Source organism: Chrysemys picta, chromosome 2 (assembly GCF_011386835.1).
Source record: "Chrysemys picta bellii isolate R12L10 chromosome 2, ASM1138683v2, whole genome shotgun sequence".
NCBI classification, from domain to species: Eukaryota; Metazoa; Chordata; order Testudines; family Emydidae; genus Chrysemys; species Chrysemys picta.
The window spans coordinates 14,474,655-14,495,197 of record NC_088792.1 but is presented as its reverse complement, the minus strand read 5'-3'; the positions used below and the strand labels follow the sequence as shown (position 1 = coordinate 14,495,197).

Genomic DNA, 20,543 nt, shown 5'->3' with positions numbered 1-20,543 from the left:
CTGGGGGTGAGGGGTACTAGATAACATGATGGAACTGGATCCCATGTGTTCCAAACCGTTGTTGATCTAGGCAATTAATTGAAGAAAAGTAGAGAAGCAATTTTATTTATTTATTTAGCAAATCTACCGATCATAGATCATGCGGAAACAGCAAATAGAATCACAACAGCATGGATTGTAATAAAATGTTTGCTGAAATATGAGATGGCTGGTTTTAGCAGATTGTAAGAAGAAGCTGCATCAACACAGTGTATGGGAGATTAGCAAAAGGTTTAAGTTTCTTTTCTGCAGTGTTGGGTTAGTACGTTTCTCAGTTCCTTCTCTGTGGGTATATAAGGCCTGATTCTCTTTAGTGTAAACCAAAAGCGACACCACTGCAGTCAAGCAAATTAAACTGGAGTAAGACTAGTGGGAGAGGAGAATCAGGGCTATAATAGTCACATGATATTCTGGATCGTGAAGAGTCCAAAAATTCTTTATGAACCCTACAAACAGGATTCTCTTCAGCGGAATGCAGCTACCTCTGGAGTGGAAGATCAGCTGGTTAACAGAGCCTAACAACGCATCTTAGAACTGGAAGAGAGGCTAAAATAGGGAAAGAACAAGTTAAAAATTACTTAAACAAGTTAGATGTTTTGGTCGCCAGGACCTGATGAAATACATCCTGGAATACTCAAGGAGCTGACTGAGGAGATATCTGAGCCATTAGTGATTATCTTTGAAAAGTTGTGGAAGATGGGAGAGATACCAGAGGGCTGGAAAAGCACAAATATAGTGCCCATGTATAAAAAGGGAAATAAGGACAACACGGGGTATTACAGACCAGTCATCTTAACTTCGGTACCTGGAAAGATAATGGAGCAAATAATTAAACAATCAGTTTGTAAACATCTAGAAGATAATAACGTAAGTAACAGTCAGCATGGATTTCTCAAAAACAAATCATGTCAAACCAACCTAATAGCTTTCTTTGACAGGGTACCCAGCTTTATGGGTGTCGGGGGGTGGGGGGGACCGGTAGATGTGGTATATCTTGTCTTTAATAAGGCTTTTGATACTGGTTCACATGACCTTCTCATAAACAAACTGGGGAAATACAACCTAGATGGAGCTACTGTAAGGTGGGTGCATAAGTGGTTGGAAAACTGTTTCCCAAAGAATAGTTATCAGTGGTTCACAGCCTGCTGGAAGGGCATATTGAGCAGGGATCAGTTCTGGGTCTGGTTCTGTTCAATATCTTCATCAATGATTTAGATAATGGCATAGAGAGTACACTGATAAAGTTTGCAGATGATACCAAGCCGGGAGGGGTTACAAGTGCTTTGGAGGATAGGATTAAAACTCAAAGTGATATGGAGAAATGGTCTGAAGAAAACAGGGTGAAATTAAATAACGACAAATGCAAAGTACTCCATTTAGGAAGGAACAATCAGTTAAGACAAAATGGGAAATGGCTGTCTAGGAAGGAGTGCTGCAGAAAGGTATTGGGGGGTCATAGTGGAATATAAACTAAATATGAGCCGAGTTTAACACCACCGGGGGGGGGGGGGAGGGAAAGGCAAGCCTAATTCTTGGATGTATTAGCAGGAGTGTTGAAAGCATAGGCGCCAACTCCGTGGGTGCTCCAGGGCTGGAGCACCCATGGAAAAAAATGGTGGGTGCTAAGCACCCACCAGCAGCCCCCCTATTAGTGCCGCCACCCCCAGTGCCTCCTGCCCGCCGGCAGCCCCACCGATCAGCGTCTCTCCCTCTCTCCCAGTGCCTCCCACTGGCTGCAGATCAGCTGTTCCGCGGTGTGCAGGAGGCACTGTGGGGGAAGGGGAGAGGGCGGGAAGCGGGGATGGAAAGAGGTAGGGCGGAGGTGGGGGTTTGGGGGAAGGGGTGGGGGCAGGGGCTGAAGTGGAGACGGGGTGGGGGCGCACTCCCAGCACATTAGAAAGTCAGCGCCTATGGTTGTAAGCAAGACATGAGAAGTACTTCTTCCATTCTACTATGTGCTGATTAGGTCTCAACTGGAGTACTGTGTCCAATTCTGGGCGCCACATTTCAGGAAAGATGTGGACAAATTGGAGAAAGTCCAGAAAAAAGCAACAAAAATGATTAAAAGTCTAGAAAACATGATATATGAGGGAAGATTGAAAAAACTGGGTTTGTTTAGTCTGGAGAAGAGAAGACTGAGCAGGGACATACGTTTTCAAGTACATAAAAGGTTGTTACGAGGAGGGAGAAACCTTATTCTCCTTAACCTCAGAGGATAGGACAAGAAGCAATGAGCTTAAATTGCAGCAAGGGAGGTTTAGGTTGGACATTAGGAAAAAACTTGCTAACTGTCAGGGTGGTTAAGCACTGGAATAAATTACCTAGGGAGGTTGTGGAATCTCCATCACTGGAGATTTTAAAGAGCGGTTTAGACAGAAGCCTGCCAGGGATGGTCTAGGTAATATTTAGTCGTGCTGGGGGGTGGATTAGATGACCTCTCAAGGTCCCTTCCAGTCCTATAATTCTATGATTATCTAGGATTATGAAGGTGCAGTTCTAGGTAGGTAGAGGGCAGTTGGGATGTATCCAGAACATTGGCTTTAGCGCTCCTGTCTCTTGCTGGAGACTGAAAAGCGGTGGCAGCATTTAAACCATGCTTGAGATAGGGCTTGTAAAGATCCATGTGTGTAGCAACACTAGCTGGCATCAAACACTTAATTGGCGTTGATGGAAATCTTCTTCTGTGCATGTATTCTACTAGCCCTTTGTCTGTGACTAAACATCCCAGGTATGACTGGTAGAAACATGCCCAATGTGTCTGGTTCTCCACTGAGTACAGGAGATTCCTTGTGGAACAGCAGCAACGCAGCACAGTGACTGGCCAACCAGCAGGCAAGGAGTTAACAGTGAACAATGTTACTGAACAGGTTTATATTTACTTCCTTGTGATCCTAAAGATGAGATAATTTCGAAATCCGAGAACATTTGCCAGTAAAGAATGAGGCTTCCTTTTCATGCTTATGTGCATATCCTGCAAGACGGGAACAGCTGACTTATCTCAGCCTAGGCAGTGAATGGAAAGCAAAACTTTTATACTTTAAAAACTGGCAGGGCCAGATTCTTAGCTGGTGTGAATTGGTGTAATTCATTGAAGACACTGGTACTATATTCAGCTGGATCTGGGCCTGAAGATGTTGCCTTAAAATACACTGCTCAAAAAGAACACTTAAGAACATAAAGCTGTCTTTTTAAATCCCCCAAATTGCTTTTTAAGCTGAGGTTTTTCATGGCTGCCCCCAAATAAATATATAATTTTGAAAAATACCAGGATCTCTGTGATTTACAAATCTTTTTGAATTAAGCCACGCAATAACCTAGTGAAGGAAAGAAGCAAAATCTTGTTTGGCTGTTGTTCATTTGTATTGCAGTAGGACCTACCAGCCCTAGCCACGATCAAGACCCCATTGTGCTAGGTGCAGCACAAACAGAGTACAGAAAGAGGGTCCCTGCCCCAAGGAATTTACAATCCAACTGTTCTTGTGTTCTTCCAATCCTGGGAATATTTTCACCAGTTAGAAGCACTTTAAGTGCTTTATTTGTGCTCTGAGCACCCAAGCTGGCTTGCTTCTTGAAAGCTGTGGAGTCTGATGTCACATACACTGGTGTAAATATAGAGTAACCCCGATGAAGTCAGAGTTACAGTTGCATGGTGCGCTGCAGCCCTCTTGCATCACCCATGTGACTAACCATGAGGAGAAAGAGGTGGATAGGGTTGCAAAAGTGGCTTCAAGCCACCTGTGTGCTCACCCAATTCAGTGTAGTACAGCCCCGGTGCCCAAATCCCTTTTATTCTGTTCTGGCTCTTACTAGGTTGTAAAGGGCATATATCGGAGTGCTTCATGCCAGCAGCCTCTGGCCCCAGTGGACCATCCTGGCAACCCAAGATCAAGTTTTCTCCTTTTTTTAAACAAAGGTTTTAATACTTAAACTTGAGTGAGGATAGAAAGAGATTTGATGTCTTATAACAGAAGTCAAAGTATTTTTTTACATGGTTGAAGCAAGGTTTGTTTTATTCTTTTAGTAGTAAAAATTCCATTTTTTTTTTAAATAATATGCCAATGGTTTGGTTTTGTTTTGTTTAGTAGCATGGGGGAATCTGTGTCTCTTGTGGGATCTAAGGCTTTTGCAGGTGGGAGCGAGATAAAAGCGCAAGAAATAATGCGGGAGCAGGTGGGAGTGGGATTAAAAAAACAGTCAAGTGCAGAGCTCTAGTCAAATCCTGCGATGGCCAGGTAAGCCAGTGCTTTGCACTGGTAGTGCAACACAGAGCTGCTCTAATCCAGCCCATTGGGTTTCATTCAGTTGCACCTACATTGAAACCAATATGCCTGATTCTCTGCTGCCCAGCATCTTGCATAGTTATTTACACCTGGACCAAGTAGGTGCAGCCCACTTTCCTAATCAGAAGGATAATGTTTTACACCCACTGTACCTAGATGTGAATGACCTACTCAAAGGGCAGGGGAAATGGAGAATCAAGGCGGTGGAACTTAAAAACAGCCAGGAAATAAATACAATTTCCCATGTTAATGGCACTCGCAGGTAATTTGGTTTGAGGCAACGTTCTCCGTTTTTAGAGCCTTAAAAAACCTACTGGAAAGTACATAATAATTAAAACAGAACATCCCAACTCCTGCAAACCTTACTCAAATGAGTAGTTTTTACTAGGGTGGCTACTTATATGAGCAAAGTTTAAAGGATCAGGGCCTTTTAAGCATAAAAAAAATACACCAAGCAATGGCCAGTCGCATTGTACTGAATTGAGTAGGCTTGGTGTCTGTGTATCCATTGCTGGAGCGACTCAGAAATACTCAACTGTGTGCTGTAGGTGATCTGTGGCTAGCAACTAAAGCAGATTCTTAAGGGATTAAGAGCCTATGCTTTTTGATGCTGTTCTGTTGCTGCTGCCGCTGTGAAGTTGTGAGTGGCCGTGGCTTGCAGCAAAGTAACAATAGTGAAGACCACAGATACTTTGTCTTATTCATTCAGTTTAATCCATTTATGTGTGTCATGCAGGCTGAGAAGTACACATGGGGTCTCCCTGCTTGCCGATTAGAGAGGACCATGTCTCTCTCACTAAGTCCAGTTCTGCTCGGCAATCCTACTCCTCTTTCCAGCAATGTATCTCCCTATTGTACCATTCCCGATCCTGCATTCCTTGCACGCTCAGAACTCCCACTGACTTCAGCGGGAATGAAGGTTGTACACGCTTTAGCATGTGGCTTCTTTAACATTCTAGGAATAAACTAATTTTGATGAAGTAGGTGGCTTTAAAAAATAGAAGGCCTTTCAGTAGTGAAGGGTCAGCTAAAGCCAACTAGCCATGTGCGTGGCTGGCCAGATTCCATTTGCTGTGATCTATGATGATGGTATATGAAGGCTCTCGAAGGACATGGTGGAAAGGTGCTAGTGGAAAAGCTGTTGGTATGACGAATGGCTCAGTGCTGGAATTTGAACTGTCAGCTTCAAAACTATCAACACTACTTCATTGATTCCTTTGCTTACAATGCTGAACCGCTGTAGGGCCTCTTGTTTTAATTTCTCCTCCTTTCTGACTTTACCAAAAAAAAAAAAATTGTAATTCCACAGTCTGAGCTGGCTCCAGCGAGGTGCCGAAAACCCTCCCTTCCCCCGGACATCAGTGATGCTTGAGTGTGCTCAGCGCCATACGGGACTGAACTCACTAACATTTTACAAAAAGGGGCTGATTCAGGAAAGAACTTGGGCGTATGCCGAACTCCCACACTAGGACTTATGTGCATGCCTAAACTTAAGCACTTGCTTATGTGCATTCCTGCATCAGGATTGTCCACTGGGTTTTGCGCTAGTGTAGCTCCATTAGTTTCATTGGAGAAACACCTAATTTACACCAGAGTAAGTGAGATTACTATCTATATTGCAGGCAAGGCTTTTAAGCTCAAGTTTAATCAGTGCCATAAGCAAGCTATAGTTGTATCTGATTGTTCAACCACTGACCGTGTGTGCCCACACCGGTGATGCAAAATGGGCCCTTCAGTTGGTTCCGCATTGCATGAACTTCGAGGCACAGTTTAATCTTGTCCATGTCTGTTATATAACTTCCTGGAACCTTGAAAATAATATTGAATAATGCTTAGAACTGTACATCGTCAAAGCACAGTACAAAGAGTAACTGACCAATTCTCACGTCTCTCTAATAAGTGACCTAGTTTTTCAGAGGTGTGAAGTACCTGCTGCTCCCATTGACTTCACTAATAGGACTTGTTGGTGCTATTCAACTCCTCTTAAAATCAAGGACTCTTTCCATCGATTACCATGGGCTTTGGATCAAGGTCTTACTGAGGTCTCTGAACATGTCTGACTCTCTAAGCAGCTTGACAACATGCTAAGATCATGTGTAGTATCTCTGAATGATGGCACTTCTAGGGCATATGCAAACACATAACTCCATGTCTTTTGTCCTTGGAAAAGGTCTATGAAGTGTTTATGATGGGTTTCCCTCCCTCCCTGCCCACCCGATTTCTGAGCTCAGTTCAGCCATGTCGACATTAGCGTCCCAGAGAAGCATTCAGCATGTAGCCAGCACATTGCACGGCTTCCTGTGTTTGTGTGGGCAGCCTGCCAGAAAGCAAGGGCATTCTCTCCTGGCACTGGAGCTGTCGCTGGTGTTGCGGAAGAAAATGGAAATCTTGGTGCCATTCATCCCTGGGGTTAGTGAGACACTTTCCGGAGTGTCTTGATTATTTAATACCCTTTGTTTGCTGCCAGAGCTTTAAATCAAGCCCTCGGAGTGTAGTTTCCCCACCATATATCCTTGGTGTCTCAGTGCAAGACGCCAGTCCCTGGAAGGGAGCAGAAGTGATCTCCTTGGGTCCTCTTTGTCTGCTGAAGGAAATGGCTCTCCTTCCTCCCCGAATCATATTGTCCCCAAGTACTTAGCCAGCAAATAGGGAGAGGGAACATTCTGAGTGGTTAAAGCACAGGACTGGGAGCCGGGTGATCGCTAGAGGATGACTGGATTTGTAGTTAAGGCCGTGGTTTGGGATATTTAGCTGTGGGATATAAATGGCTCCCATGACTGTAGTATCTGAGCACCTCCCACTCTTTAATATATTGATCCTCACCGCACCCTTATGAGGCAGGGCAGTGCTGTTATCACCATTATATAGGTGAGGACCTGAGGCACAGAGTGGTCAAGTGTCTTACCTAAATCACACGGGAAGTCTGTGGCAGTACGGGGAGTTGAACCTAGGTCTCCTGAGTCTGCTAACCACAGGACCATCCTTCCTTTACATGAGAGCTAGGTTCTGTTCCGCACCTCGAGTGCACTGTCCTCGGGCAAACCGTTTTTAATCTACCCTGTTCCTAAATTGCCTGGCCGTAGAATGGAGATAATAATACTCCTTCCATCACAGGGCTTTTGTGAGAATAAATTCATTGAGGCTGATGTGGTGCTTAGATACTACCTCAGTAGATCTGTTACCCCAGAGAAGTGTGGTCAGTAGGCCTGGTCCCCATTTAGTCCGGACTTCGGACTAAGGTACGCAAATTCAGCTACGTTAATAAGTACCTTAGTCCGAACTTACCGCGGTCCAGACGCGGCCAGAAGTCTCCCCCCGTCGACGCCGCGTACTCCTCTCGGCGAGCTGGAGTACCGGCGCCGACTGTGAGCACTTCCGGGATCGATTTATCGCGTCTTAACCAGAACATCGATGGCGTGCCGCCGGACCAGCCGGTAAGTGAAGACTAGGCTCAGTTTTCATTCGTGGCTGTGCTATGGATTCCCTGTCTGACTTCGGGCAAGTCCCTTAATCCCGCTGGGCATCAGTGTCCCCCATCATTAAAGTGGGGCTAACAATCCTTGCGCCCTCTTATCAGAACACAGAGCTATCTGGATGAAATGTGCTATGTATTATCTGTGTTCTGTTCCTGGCATTGCCACGGATTGCCTAGATGGCCTCGCGTGAGTCACAGGCCGTCGTTTTCAAAAGCAGCTCCCGATTTTGGGTGCCTGAATTTTTCGCATGCTCTGCTTGAGACTCCCTTGGTCAAAATGCTGAGCGCTTACAACTCTTGCTGAAGTTAGTGGGAGCTGTGGGGCTGAGTGCCTCTGACAAGCAGTCCCTAGGGATTCTCCAGTCGGGCACTCAAAAATGGGTGCAACCCAAATGCCTACTCGCTTCTGGGCCTCTCCTTGTTTACCCATCTGTAAAATGGAGAGCACAATCTCCATAGGGATGTTAGGAGGCTTCTTTCATTCATATTTGTAAAGCAAAGCATCTTGGGATGGATGGCAATGGACAGTGTGATGATTGCTAGACTAGGTTTCCTGCCCTCTCTAGAGTTTCAAAACCTCTCAGTAGGTAAAGTTGCCATGGACCCTGATAGTTCCCAATAGTGTCTAGAATGGTTGGGTGCTTGGTATGGCCACTTCCGTGACATGTGTTGCCTCCTTGGCCTGTAACCTTCCATTCTGATAGACCATTGGGGTATGTACAGTACTGGGTCAAAGCATGTTCTTTTCTCTTCGTAGCTTGTAGTCCACGCTGTGTTAATGTACTGTACGTGTCTATTGGGTCGTGCTAGCGTGTTCCACAGTTCTACCCAGGCTTGTTGGTTAATCATGTATGGCATATTTTTGGTATGTTTCTTCATATACCAAAAGCAAACTGATACTTTGAGACTGAATGGTGTTAGTTTTAGGTCAAGAGGAGAACAAAAAATAGTCTTGATGAAAGAGCAGAATCTGTGTGTCTTCTATAGTAATCTGTGATGGGATGAGCACGCAACGTAGTTGTCCATCTCAGCAGACAGCAGAATACTTAATAGCGTTGCCAGGTGTCCGGTTTAACATCCGGTCGAAAAGCTACCATCTGGTAGCTCTGGTCAGCACTGCTGACTGGGCCGTTAAAAGTCTGGTTGGCGGGGGGCTGGCAGGCTCCCTACCCAGCTCCCTTGGGCTCACCGGAAACGGCAACATGTCCCTTGGCTCCTAGGCGCAGGGGCGGCCACGCAGGGCTCTGTGCGCTGCCTCCACCCCGAGCCCTGACTCCATGGTTTCCAGCCAATGGGAGCTGCGGCCAATGGGAGGTGTGGGAACGGTGCCTGCGGGTGGAGACAGTGTGCAGAACCGCATGGCCACACCTCCGCCTAGAAGCCGAGGGACATGTCGCCACTTCCGGGGAGCTTCCCGAGGTGAGCGCTGCCAGGTGCCTGCATCCTGAACCCCCTGCCCCAGCTCGGGAACCCCCTCCCACACGAACCCCTTGAACTCCAGCCTGGAGCCCCCTTCTGCACCCTAAATCCTTCATTCCTGGCCCCACCCCAGAGCCCACACCCCCAGCCCAGAGCCCGTACCCCCTCCCATGAGCGACTGAGTGAGGGTGGAGGAGAGCGAGCGACAGAGGGAGGGGGGATGGAGTGACCAGGGGGTGGGGCCTCAGGGAAGGGGTGGGGCAGGGACCGGGACAAGGGTGTTTGGTTTTGTGCAGTTAGAGCGTTGGCAACCCTAATACTTAGAGATTTAAAGATGCAGCATGCAAGAACAGAGTCCTACGAGCAAAATACACCACATTTTTACCTTCAGCATTTAACAAATGATTTTTCTCTCATTTACTTTAATGTAAATCTGGATTAACTCCGCTACAGTTGATATTGCAAACACGAGAAGAATCATGCCTGTCTTTTGGTAATGATCTATTGATCAGCATCTCTGTCATGAAGTGTTTTTCCTTGTTTTGCAAGAAAGAATTAAAAAAAAAAAAAACCTTACCCATCTGACTCATGGCGGTGTCTTTTTTAAAGTGTGCTGGACAAGACGCAGTTGCGAACAGGCTGACCTGTTTGACCTCCCCAGTCAATTAGAAAGGTACGTGGTGATCAGCCCAATCTGAACAGACTAGGGAATTGGAACTGTAGCTCACTTAAAAAGGTTGCTGTTGTAAGATACAAAATGAGATGCCACCAAGAGGGACTATTGATCTAGGGGGAGGAGGGTGTTGATGAAGGATGACTGTGTTAAAAAAAGATGATGGCTGGCCTGAGAAATTGCTTGCAATATTTGAGCTTTTCCTCAGCGTGCTGTCAGCAAGATACGGAAGAAGGGAAGAGAAAGTGGGTCAGTTAACAAACACGCTGATCTTGTGAGGTAGCAAACAACTTTCGGTATCTGATGTTAACTGAGAGCAACTACTGCTGAGGCCATATTGTTTCTTCAATTGCCAAGTGCCTCTTGTCTTTAATGAGGATTGACACCCCAACTCTTCACCCCCAGCACACAAACAGGTTTCAGGGAGTCACCATCACCCCTCTTTTCCTTATGGCGAGATGGGGGGGGGGGGGGGGAGGCAGGTCTTGAACTTTTTGGACTCAAAACTCTTCTGTTGTAACATAGTCACTTATGGAAACGGCTGAGACCCACTGACCTAAGTTATAAGCTCTTCAGGGCAGAGATAGTATTTGTACATCATCTAGTACAATGGGGGCCCCGATCCGTGACTGTGGGACTTCTAGGCGCTACTGAAGAAATAATAAGACCACTTTGGAATTTCAGCAAGTGCAAACTGCAGCTTTCCACACTCATAGCAGAGTTCATCCCCCACAGCCATGTTACACCCGTGTTCGGGGTGTTCATGGAGCCTGATCCCATTCAGATCTATGGGAGTCTTTCCACGGATTTCAGCGGGTATTAAATGAGGCTCATAAAGCCCCATATTGCATGGATCGTAGCGTTCTCAGAGACCAGGCTGAGATGATCAAAGCTGGTAGGGGATTTGGACTCCTACTTCCCATTCATTTCATTAGGAGTTGGGCATCAAAATCCCTTTGACAAGCTCAGATCACAGGCCTGATTCTGCATTCTGTTACATCAATTTGGTGCTGTTTTTGGAGGCAATGGAATTACAACAGCATAGAACTGGTGCTCTAAAGTAGAGATGCAGGCCCGAACACTCTCTCTGGGACCATTTCTGGCCCCGGTGAGAAATGAAAGTTGGGAGTTGCTCTCACTGAAATGTCTTCGTCAGTGTCGGATCAAAAATATCTTTTGGAAGGATACAAAAAACTTTGTGGGGACACTTTTTTCCATCATGAAAAATTTAAATTCAGAATGGGAATTTTAGTGTGTTGGTTGTTGTGTGTATTTTTTTTTTAAGTGCCTACTTCCCCTTTTCCTGTGGAGAATAAGGGCTAGAAAGGGAAGGAAAAACAATTCCTGAAAAAGACACCCCTCCCCCTCCAAAAAAATTTCAAATTGAAATGAATAAATCTTGTTTTGATTTTTAAAAAAAATTCTGAGAAGTGTTTTTTTGTTTTTTGTTTTTATAATGGGGAGAGGGAGAGGACAATTCCTCCTCCTCCTCCTCCCCCTGGCTCCCCAGACAATATCTTTTTTTTCAGTCAGCCTTAGCCGGAAGTGCCTCCATTAAAATCAGTGGGGATGCTCTCAATTTCCACTGGTGTAGCTCACATCTGCACTGTGCCCCTTCTATGCCATCTACACAAATACTCATCTGAAGGCACAATCTGGCCCTATGTGAAAGCAAAAACAAACAAACCAGAGCAGCATTTTTCATCGGCATTAGGCTTTCCTCCTGAGAAGAGACGTTCCCTTTCTGAGCCAATTACAAATCTTCCAGATCCTCAGCTGGTGTAAACAGACAACTCGGTTGATGTCAAAGGAGCTGTGCCAGGTTACACCTGAGGATCTGGTTCATTTATGCCTAGTCACTTTAATGCCTGATAGAAAGCAGCATTTAAAGTGTGCATAATTGAGCTACTTTTTAGAAGCAGCCTTTTTACGAGTCCCACTTAAGTGTATAATTCGTTCCGTTTGGTTGGCCATTCAGTGTAGCCCTTTCCATGTAACAAACTAAAGAACACGGAGAGCTAAACTGTATGTTATGGAAGGTATAATGCAAGCAGAAAGCCCAGCATGTGTCAGACCTGTGGCCTGAAACGTCACTTGCCTTAGTTTATTTGAACCTTTTTGTTTTCCATTAGCCTTGACCTGCGAGGTCCCTGGAATTTTTCAGTCCTGATGAATCTAGAGACGGGTTCTGCCTTTTGGAAAAAGCAACAGAGAGTCCTGTGGCACCTTTAAGACTAACAGATGTATTGGAGCATAAGCTTTCGTGGGTGAATGCCCACTTCGTCGGATGCAGGCATTCAGGCAGTGGGCATTCACCCACGAGAGCTTATGCTCCAATACATCTGTTAGTCTTAAAGGTGCCACAGGACTCTCTGTTGCTTTTTACAGATCCAGACTGACACGGCTCCCCCTCTGATACCCGTTCTGCCTTTTGTTACGTGTGGCTCACATTTCCAGAAATTGCTGATCTCTCTGGAACCACAAGAGCTGTCTCATACACTAGTGTGTATATTACTAACTATTCCATCAAAGTTAATGGAGTTACAGTAGCATCAGAGGAAATTCAGACTGAACATAATTTATTGGAACAGTTTCTACTACTTCTCTTATAAATATGCACGCAGGTGGTGGATTTTAAATCATGTCCTTTTCCAAATCATTGGAAGGTGATATGATGTCCTTTTTTTTTTTTATTGTTGCCTGTTCAAGCTCTCACTTTATGCTCATAGTGTGAAGTAGTCAGCAGGGTGGTTTATGTATTGGGTTTCTCTATCTGAGTCACTGAAGCCATAGCTTTGATTCCTGGTTGGGTTGCAACATTCTTTGGAGGTAGATGGAGTCCCATGCGGCTGCAATGTGTGTGTCATTTGAAACGCGTCATTTTTAAAACAAAGCATCAGTCCATCCGAAGTAGCACATTTGAAATTTTGTCGTGTGTACTTCTCTAGGGTGACCAGAAGTCCCGATTTTATAGGGACAGTCCCGATTTTGGGGTCTTTTTCTTATATACACTATTACCCCCCACCCCCTGTCCCGATTTTTCACAGTCTGGTCACCCTAGTACTTCCATGTAGCTAAGAGTCTGCATGGTTAAATAGAAGCAAGTAGGCTGCCCTGGTGCAAGCAGGTTGCATGTGTATTGCTTAGCAACCTGATCTGCGAGCCCAACTAAAGTGCTTTATCTTGTAACCCTGAGTCAGGCAAATAATTCTTACTTGTGTGAATCCCACAGAGGTCCGTGGGTTTGCTCATGAGAGGCTTGCAAGACTGGGCTCAGTTTGCATGCAAATGTTCAAAATGTTCAGTGCTGAAGAAAACACAGACCTACAACCCCCAAAAGCCCATAACTCCATGCTCAAAAATACAGGTGCATCATTTTGGGCTCACCCATCTGGAAGCTGCTTTGGAAAACATGAGCAGCATGTTCCATGAGTGTAGGAATTTGCACCAGTGAGCTTTGCCAAAATGTACTCCCTCCCCCCAGTGTAGCACAACCTGCTGTGCACCGGGCTGCTGCCCTCCACCCCAGAGATGGCTGCATTTCCATGAGGCTGTGTGCACTGTAGTTTGTAGAACAAAACTAGAATGTTATAGGTACCCAGCTGGAAAGAAGATATAAATTATTAACAGAGAGTGTAATTAACCACTAGAACAATTTACAAGGGTTGTGGTGGATTCACCATCCCGGGCCATTTTAAAATCAAGATTGGATGTTTTTCTAAAAGATCTGCTCTAGGAAACTTTCAGGGACGTTCTAAGGCCTGTGTTACACAGGAGGTCAGTCTAGATGAGTGCACTGGTCCCTTCGGGCTTTGGAGTCTGCAGTATTGTTATACTTTTCATTGTTTGACTTTCTTTCAAGCCAATCCTGCAGGTTATATAAATATACATACGTGTTGCAAGATTTTAAAGTTAGCACCATTTCTCCATTCATTGCTGCTGTTTTGAATGCTGCCCCAACCCTGGCCCCCAAAGCTTGTGAAAATAAGATTTACAATAATATTTTTAACAGTTCCGTAGTATTCAAAACTCCAGCATCCTGGCAGGTCGCCCGGAAACTTGCGGAAAGTTAATGCTGTTGACTCTTTAAAAGGGGAGAGTTTTTTCCGCTTGACTCCTATTGCTTGTTAAGCTCTCCAGGCCCAATATGTTGCTCCCTGCTGCTTGAAAAACAAGGAAAGTCCCAATTTTAGCAAGATTAGTTAGGGTGGTTTTCTAACTAAGCCACATTTCGGGGGGGGGGGACCAGTGATTTGTATGTTGGTTAATTACACCGTCTCAGTGTATACACGGGCTAAGGTCAGCGTGGAAAAAGAGGGTGAAGCTCCCCATGGAAATCTGTGGTCTGCATTCAGTGGTGCAGTAAATAATTATTTGTAGTTTTGAGGCCTCGGTGTACTTGGTGCATGCTCCATCCCCACCCCCCAAGAAGAGAGAGTCCCAGCCCTGAAGAGCTGATGATCTAAATAGACAAGGGTGAGTGGGAAAGTGTTGGTAAGAGAGATGCAAGTGACACGCTATTGCAACACGCACTAGTTTGATGTTCAGTAGGGCCCTGATCCTGCGGTATACGGAGTGCCACCTTCTCCCGTTGGCCTCAGTGGAAATTGATGGTGCTTGTCCCCTCATAGGAGACATCCAGACCCTTGCAAAGTCAAGCACTGGGCGTGCAAAATGGTCAAGATTGTGATGTCAGCTACAGTGCAAATCCATCGTTGCTGCATCTAAGCCAGTGTACCACCATTGTGAAGTTACTTCTGGTTTACACTCAGACCTGAATCAGACCCTCACATATTGCACCAGGGGCTGAAGGATGGTGGCTTACGACAACAGGGTCACTGAAAAGTTGACCTTTCCCTGAGCTGAAGGAGGGCAGAGTTCACACTGCTGTTGCTTTGGCAGGAGGCATTTCTCCAAGGCTGGGTTACAGGCCAGTAGTTTATCAGGTGTACCGTAAGAGATTTACGGTGCAGGCAGCATTCACTGGTCGTCAGAATGGTGGAGTGGGAGTCAGGAGACTGGGGTCTATTCCAAATGCTCACTGACTTTGCGTAACCTGCCAGCACTTGAAAGCTCTAACGAGGGACTCTGGTGAGAGGTCTAGGGTAATGCTGTTACATTTCACTGAGATACATTGGAATAGGAGAGAGGTGTAAAAGGCCACTGTAAAATAGCAATATTGTGCTAAAAAACAGGGATCGGGCGCTCCTCAACTGGGACAGCTAGTTTGTCTTGCTGGGAATGTAGCAAAAAAGTAGAATTAGCAATCCAATTCGAAGGGCACCCATTTTCATAGTTAAAAAATGTTGAAATAGTAGGGTTACCATATCTATTAAATAAAAAAAGAGGACCCTCCACTGGCCCTGGCCCCACCCATTTCCCCACCCCCAGCCCTGCCCCAACTCCGCCCCTTCCCTGCCCTAACTCCGCCCCCTCTTCCCTCCCACTCCCAGCCACGGGGAAAGGGCTGCCCGAGCGCTACCGGCTTCACGGTTTGCCGGGTAGCCCCCAGACCCTGCGCCCCCAGCCAGCGCTTCCCCAGCGCAGCTGGATCCCGGGAGGGGAAGCACCCAGCCGGGGGCGCAGGGTCTGGAGGCTGCCCGGCAAACCCGTGAAGCCAGTAGCGCTCGGGCTTCGGGCAGCCCCCCTGCCTCCGGACACTGCGCCGCCGGAGCCCGGGAGGGGAAGTGCCCGGCCGGCAGCTGGGGTCCGGAGGCAAGGGAGCTGCCTGAAGCCCATAGTGCTCGGGCAGCTCGGCTCTTAAACAGAGCCGAAGAATCAGGGGAGGAGCAGAGCCGCCATTTTCCCGGACATGTTTGGCTTTTTGGCAATTCCCCCCGGACCGGGGTTTGAGTGCCGAAAAGCTGGACATGTCCGGGAAAAAGAGGACGTATGGTAACCCTAGAAATAGAAAACATGAAACCCATATATGTTTGCATTGCTATTTACTCCATTGCACATGGATGCTGGCTTGTTATTGTAGGGTTGCTTGTGAGAAATAAACTGTGGGAGCTTGATGGTTTGTATTAGAGGAAAGACTATATAAAACATGTATGTAATTTCTCAAAATGAAAGGTCACAGGATCACATTTTCAGGCATGCATCTGTAGGAGTTACTTGCATGCACAGGTGTTGTACAAATTGCGTATTTTCATGGGCAGGTGTCCAGGTGTGTGTCTAGCTGCTCATTCAGAGAGATGATAATGCTGTACATGCAATTGTGGTACTTGGTGTGCACCAACTAGGTGCACACCTTCATTTCTGAAAGGGTGACGTGGACTTTGCAAACAGAAGCAAAAAAGAAGTAGGTCAGTTTTTGCCCCTTTCCAGCTAAGAAGTGAATCCAAATCCCATTGAAGTCAGTTTGAGTCTTTCCATTGAATTCAATGGGAATTGGAGCAGGCCCTAAGGCAGGTCCATTTATCTGAGACCAGTTCATTATTCTCTGGTGGAGATATTAAGCTTTTCCATGTCCCTCACTTACGTCTGTCTTGAAAGGTTATAGAACATGCGGTCCTCGGTGGCTTTATAATCTCAGATTAAACAGGGCTGTTGCTCAGATAGGAAGCAACAACAGCAAAGGAATAACACATGTAGTGACCCATGTAAATTTCAGAGTATTTTGCTGGTTTCTTATCTGTCTCCCTTCCTGCTTGTTTCTCTCCAAATAGGTTGGGTAAATATCCTAGTGCTTGCCAGCATGAAAGTCCAAAGACTCAGATGTTTTTGAATGAATTATTTTTAGGCCAGATCTTAAAGTCACTCCTGTATCTTTCATGGTTCTTTTAGGAATTGTGATTTTTATAGCTTTTTTTTAATCAACTTGATGCTCTGGGAGCTTTCAAAGCTCCTTTGTGTTACTGGTGGAGCATCTTTCTTAATAGATGATGCGTAAGGATCCAAAATAATTGTCTGTTGCCCGACACTCAAACCTCCCATTGACTTTAATGGAAGTGTTACCTGTGCAAGGACTGCAGGATCAGATCCCTGGAAAAAAACCTCTTCTGTATATTTAGTGAGATGCTGATTAAATGGAAGTCTCTCTTGCATATTTTATCAAGCTATCAAGGGCTAAAGCCTCTGGCCAAGATTTTTTTTAAATTAAGAAATAGGTACCTCAGGTTATGTCCCTAAATCCAGCAGCTCCCAGTGAAGTTTGGGTACATATCAGTTGACTTCAGTGGGAGCTACCTGGGTGCTAAGTGCATCTAAAAATTAGGTGTGTAAATGGAAGAACAGGAGGACTTGTGGCACCTTAGAGACTAACAAATTTATTAGAGCATAAGCTTTCGTGGACTACAGTGGGCTGTAGTCCACGAAAGCTTATGCTCTAATAAATTTGTTAGTCTCTAAGGTGCCACAAGTCCTCCTGTTCTTCTTTTTGCGGATACAGACTAACACGGCTGCTACTCTGAAACTTTTCAGTGTGTAAATGGTGTCTATGGACTTAGAAGCATGGCTTTAGACACCTGTGTACCTGATCTACTTCCACTTGGTCTGTAGGAAGTTTGCCGTTGCCATAACAGGAGCAGAATTTTGCCCTATGGGTTCAGTCTTGCCCTCTGTAAAATTCTCAGGGCTTACAGCTGTGAACAGAGATAGTCCTATGCATTTGTTCCAGCTCTGAGCGAATGCTACATGCTGGATTTAAAAAACATCAAGCTCTGTATTTGTCTGAGAGGGTTTGGGGACAACTGGAGATGGGTGGAGGGGAGAGATATTGGGAGAGGGAATCTGGGACTGCTTTTAAAACTCTGTGTTCTCTGGTACAATTTCCCTCCACATACAAACAGCTGCTCGTATTCTGGCTTCCCCCCTAGGAGGAGGCAGCTGTAATAGGGGAGGATGGTCCAGTGGTTAAGCCAATAGGCTAGGACCTGGGAGACCCGAGTCCAGTTCCCTGCTCTGTCATAGAGTCCTTCCCAGTTATTTCGTCTCTGTATCTCTCAGACACGTGTACCTCACAGGGATGTTGTGAGGATAATTACATTCAATATGGTGAGGTGCTCTTATGTTACAATAGATAGGTAGTCTACACTCGGTGGAAGAGGGTTGCCTTGAGGCCTGTGGATGAGAAGTATGTTACAAAGTGGGTAGGTATCATTATGTCCATTTTACAGATGGGGAAATGGAGACACAACAAGGTGAGTAGCTAAAGTTTGTGTACAAAGTTGAGACTATACCTCTGGGGAGGGCAGAGGAGTCTAGACTGCTTGTCCGATTCCTATCAAAATAAATTGCCTGCATAAACAGGGCAAAAAAGGAAACCCGTTTGATAAAGAGCGATCCAATCAAATATTTGCATCGATAGCTGTGTTGGAGTACACCTGTAAATTGTCTGTATTATTATTGCAGGGTGGACACTTGTGAGTGGAGGTCGAGGTGTGAGTGTCCGTGACCGGTGGAATGGAGGCCTGATGTAAATGCAGACATGGGTAAGAAGTGGGTCCCACTGGAGCAATTGAGCCTCTCTCTAATACGTTACTGTGGCTTGGTGAACCTGACAAAACAGCCCAGAGCAGGAGAATCTGCAGAAATAGCTTTAATCAGCATTAAATTGGTTTGTTCTCTTGCCTTCCAGTCAAGAAAAGAGTCCCAAGTGAAACACTGCTCTTGTGTCTTTGTGGTATTGTGGGCAAGTCACTTCAGCTTTCTGTGCCTCAGTTTATAATGCAAGCTCTTGGGGCAGGGAACTTTCTTGCTGTATACCTGTACGACACCTAGCACAATGGAGCCCTGATGTCAGATGGGGCCTCAAGGCCCTATTGCAGTGGTTCCCAAACTTGAACAACCTGTGAACCCCTTTCACGAAAATGTCAAATCTTGTGAACCCCCTCCTAAAAATGAATATTTCCAGGGATTTTTTCCCTTTACCTGAGTATAAATTATAAAAGCAGTGCTCTTGGAAATATAAAATTTGTTTTTATGACATGCTTATTACACACTATTTATTATTTATCATTACAATATTTTTATTACATTATGAAAATGGCAACACTCTTCCAAGATCTCTCTTTCATAGCTTGTATCACTTTGAATAAGCCTGTTATAAAACAAGGGTCCTATGTTTCATCAAGGAATATCAGTTGTGAAACAGCATGAAGGTATTTTAAGAAGCCAACTCAGAGTTCCTCCTACACAAGCATTCAGGTCTTGAGCAGTCCAGGCAAACAACGCACGTTACAACAAAGCTTAAACTTGTTCTTCATAATAATTTTAAAAACAACACTAGCTGCCTATTTCATTTTAAAAACAGCACAAAATATCCACCTCCATTTCTTATAAAGAGTCTTGAAGTTTAAATCTCCTCAGTGTGATAGGCTTGCTTTGATCTGCTTAGCTCTTGGAAGTCCAGGGGCTTCGGGCTGCTGGCCCCGTGCTGCCCGGGGTCCCTAGGGACAGCTCTGTCCGCCATTAGGCAAATTTTTTTCCTCAGAACCCCCTGTAACATTTCATGAACCCCCAGGGGTTCACGAACCCCAGTTTGGGAACCACTGCCCTATTGTAATGCTAAAGATATACTGGCACTAGAAAAGGTTCAGAAAACGGCAACTAAAATGATTAAGGGTTTGGAACGGGTCCCATATGAGGAGAGATTAAAGAGGCTAGGACTCTTCAGCTTGGAAAAGAGGAGACTAAGGGGGGGATATGATAGAGGTATATAAAATCATGAGTGATGTGGAGAAAGTGGATAAGGAAAAGTTATTTACTTATTCCTATAATACAAGAACTAGGGGTCATCAAATGAAATTAATAGGCAGCAGGTTTAAAACAAATAAAAGGAAGTTCTTCTTCACACAGCGCACAGTCAACTTGTGGAACTCCTTACCTGAGAAGGTTGTGAAGGCTAGGACTATAACAGAGTTTAAAAGAGAACTGGATAAATTCATGGTGGTTAAGTCCATTAATGGCTATTAGCCAGGACGGGTAAGGGATGGTGTCCCTAGCCTCTGTCTGTCAGAGAATGGAGATGGATGGCAGGAGAGAGATCACTTGATCATTACCTGTTAGGTTCACTCCCTCTGGGGCACCTGGCATTGGCCACTGTCGGTAGATAGGATACTGGGCTAGATGGACCTTTGGTCTGACCCGGTACGGCCTTTCTTGTGTTCTTATATGTTCTAAAAAGTAATGAATTGGCTAGTGAATATGTGCATCACTGCCCTCTACTGGATGGAATCTGCTCAGTTGTGTGTCCTAAGTCTTATATTGCTAATGGAGATCTGCCTTTCACTCAAGTAGTAAGAGTCTATAATTTTGGAGGTGGAGTATGATCCCAGTTTTATTCATGCTGTAGCCATGAAGTTCCAAGTGGCACAGTGAAGTTTTAGGCAGCCATGATTTTGTTACTCTGACACATTGCGTACTGACAATGTGCTTGGTGCTGTATGGGTGACATTTTAAAAAATGGTTAAGGGAGTTGGGCACCTGGTCCCACTCACTTTCAGGGGCATTAATCACCTAACTCCCTTCGTCTCCTTGGAAATCTCTACCTTCCATGTAGAGAAAAATCTCAACATCTCCATTGAGGAGCTTGCAATCTAAAATGATTACAGGGAGCTGAGACGTAGCTAGAACACTCAATATTCTTGTGGCACCAATGTGTGTATCTGTGTCTCTGGGCAGTCAACCACTCAACGGCTTCCCAGGAAAAGTG

General features: G+C 45.4%; 1 protein-coding gene across 9 annotated transcripts in view; it reads left to right on the top strand.

Annotated features, from left to right (window-relative positions):
• The window catches only part of LOC101948589 (mitogen-activated protein kinase kinase kinase 3-like), a 123,969-nt gene that overhangs the window by 12,405 nt on the left and 91,021 nt on the right, over positions 1-20,543 (top strand). For 6 of the 9 annotated variants that reach the window (XM_065582687.1, XM_042859644.2, XM_042859640.2 and 3 more), the window contains exon 2: positions 18,242-18,321. The exons of the other annotated variants lie outside the window; for them this stretch is intronic. In XM_065582687.1, the coding sequence (XP_065438759.1) occupies positions 18,310-18,321 (12 nt within the window). In that variant the 5' untranslated portion in view covers positions 18,242-18,309. The remainder of the gene's footprint in view (positions 1-18,241; positions 18,322-20,543) is intronic. 9 annotated transcript variants of the gene reach the window in all.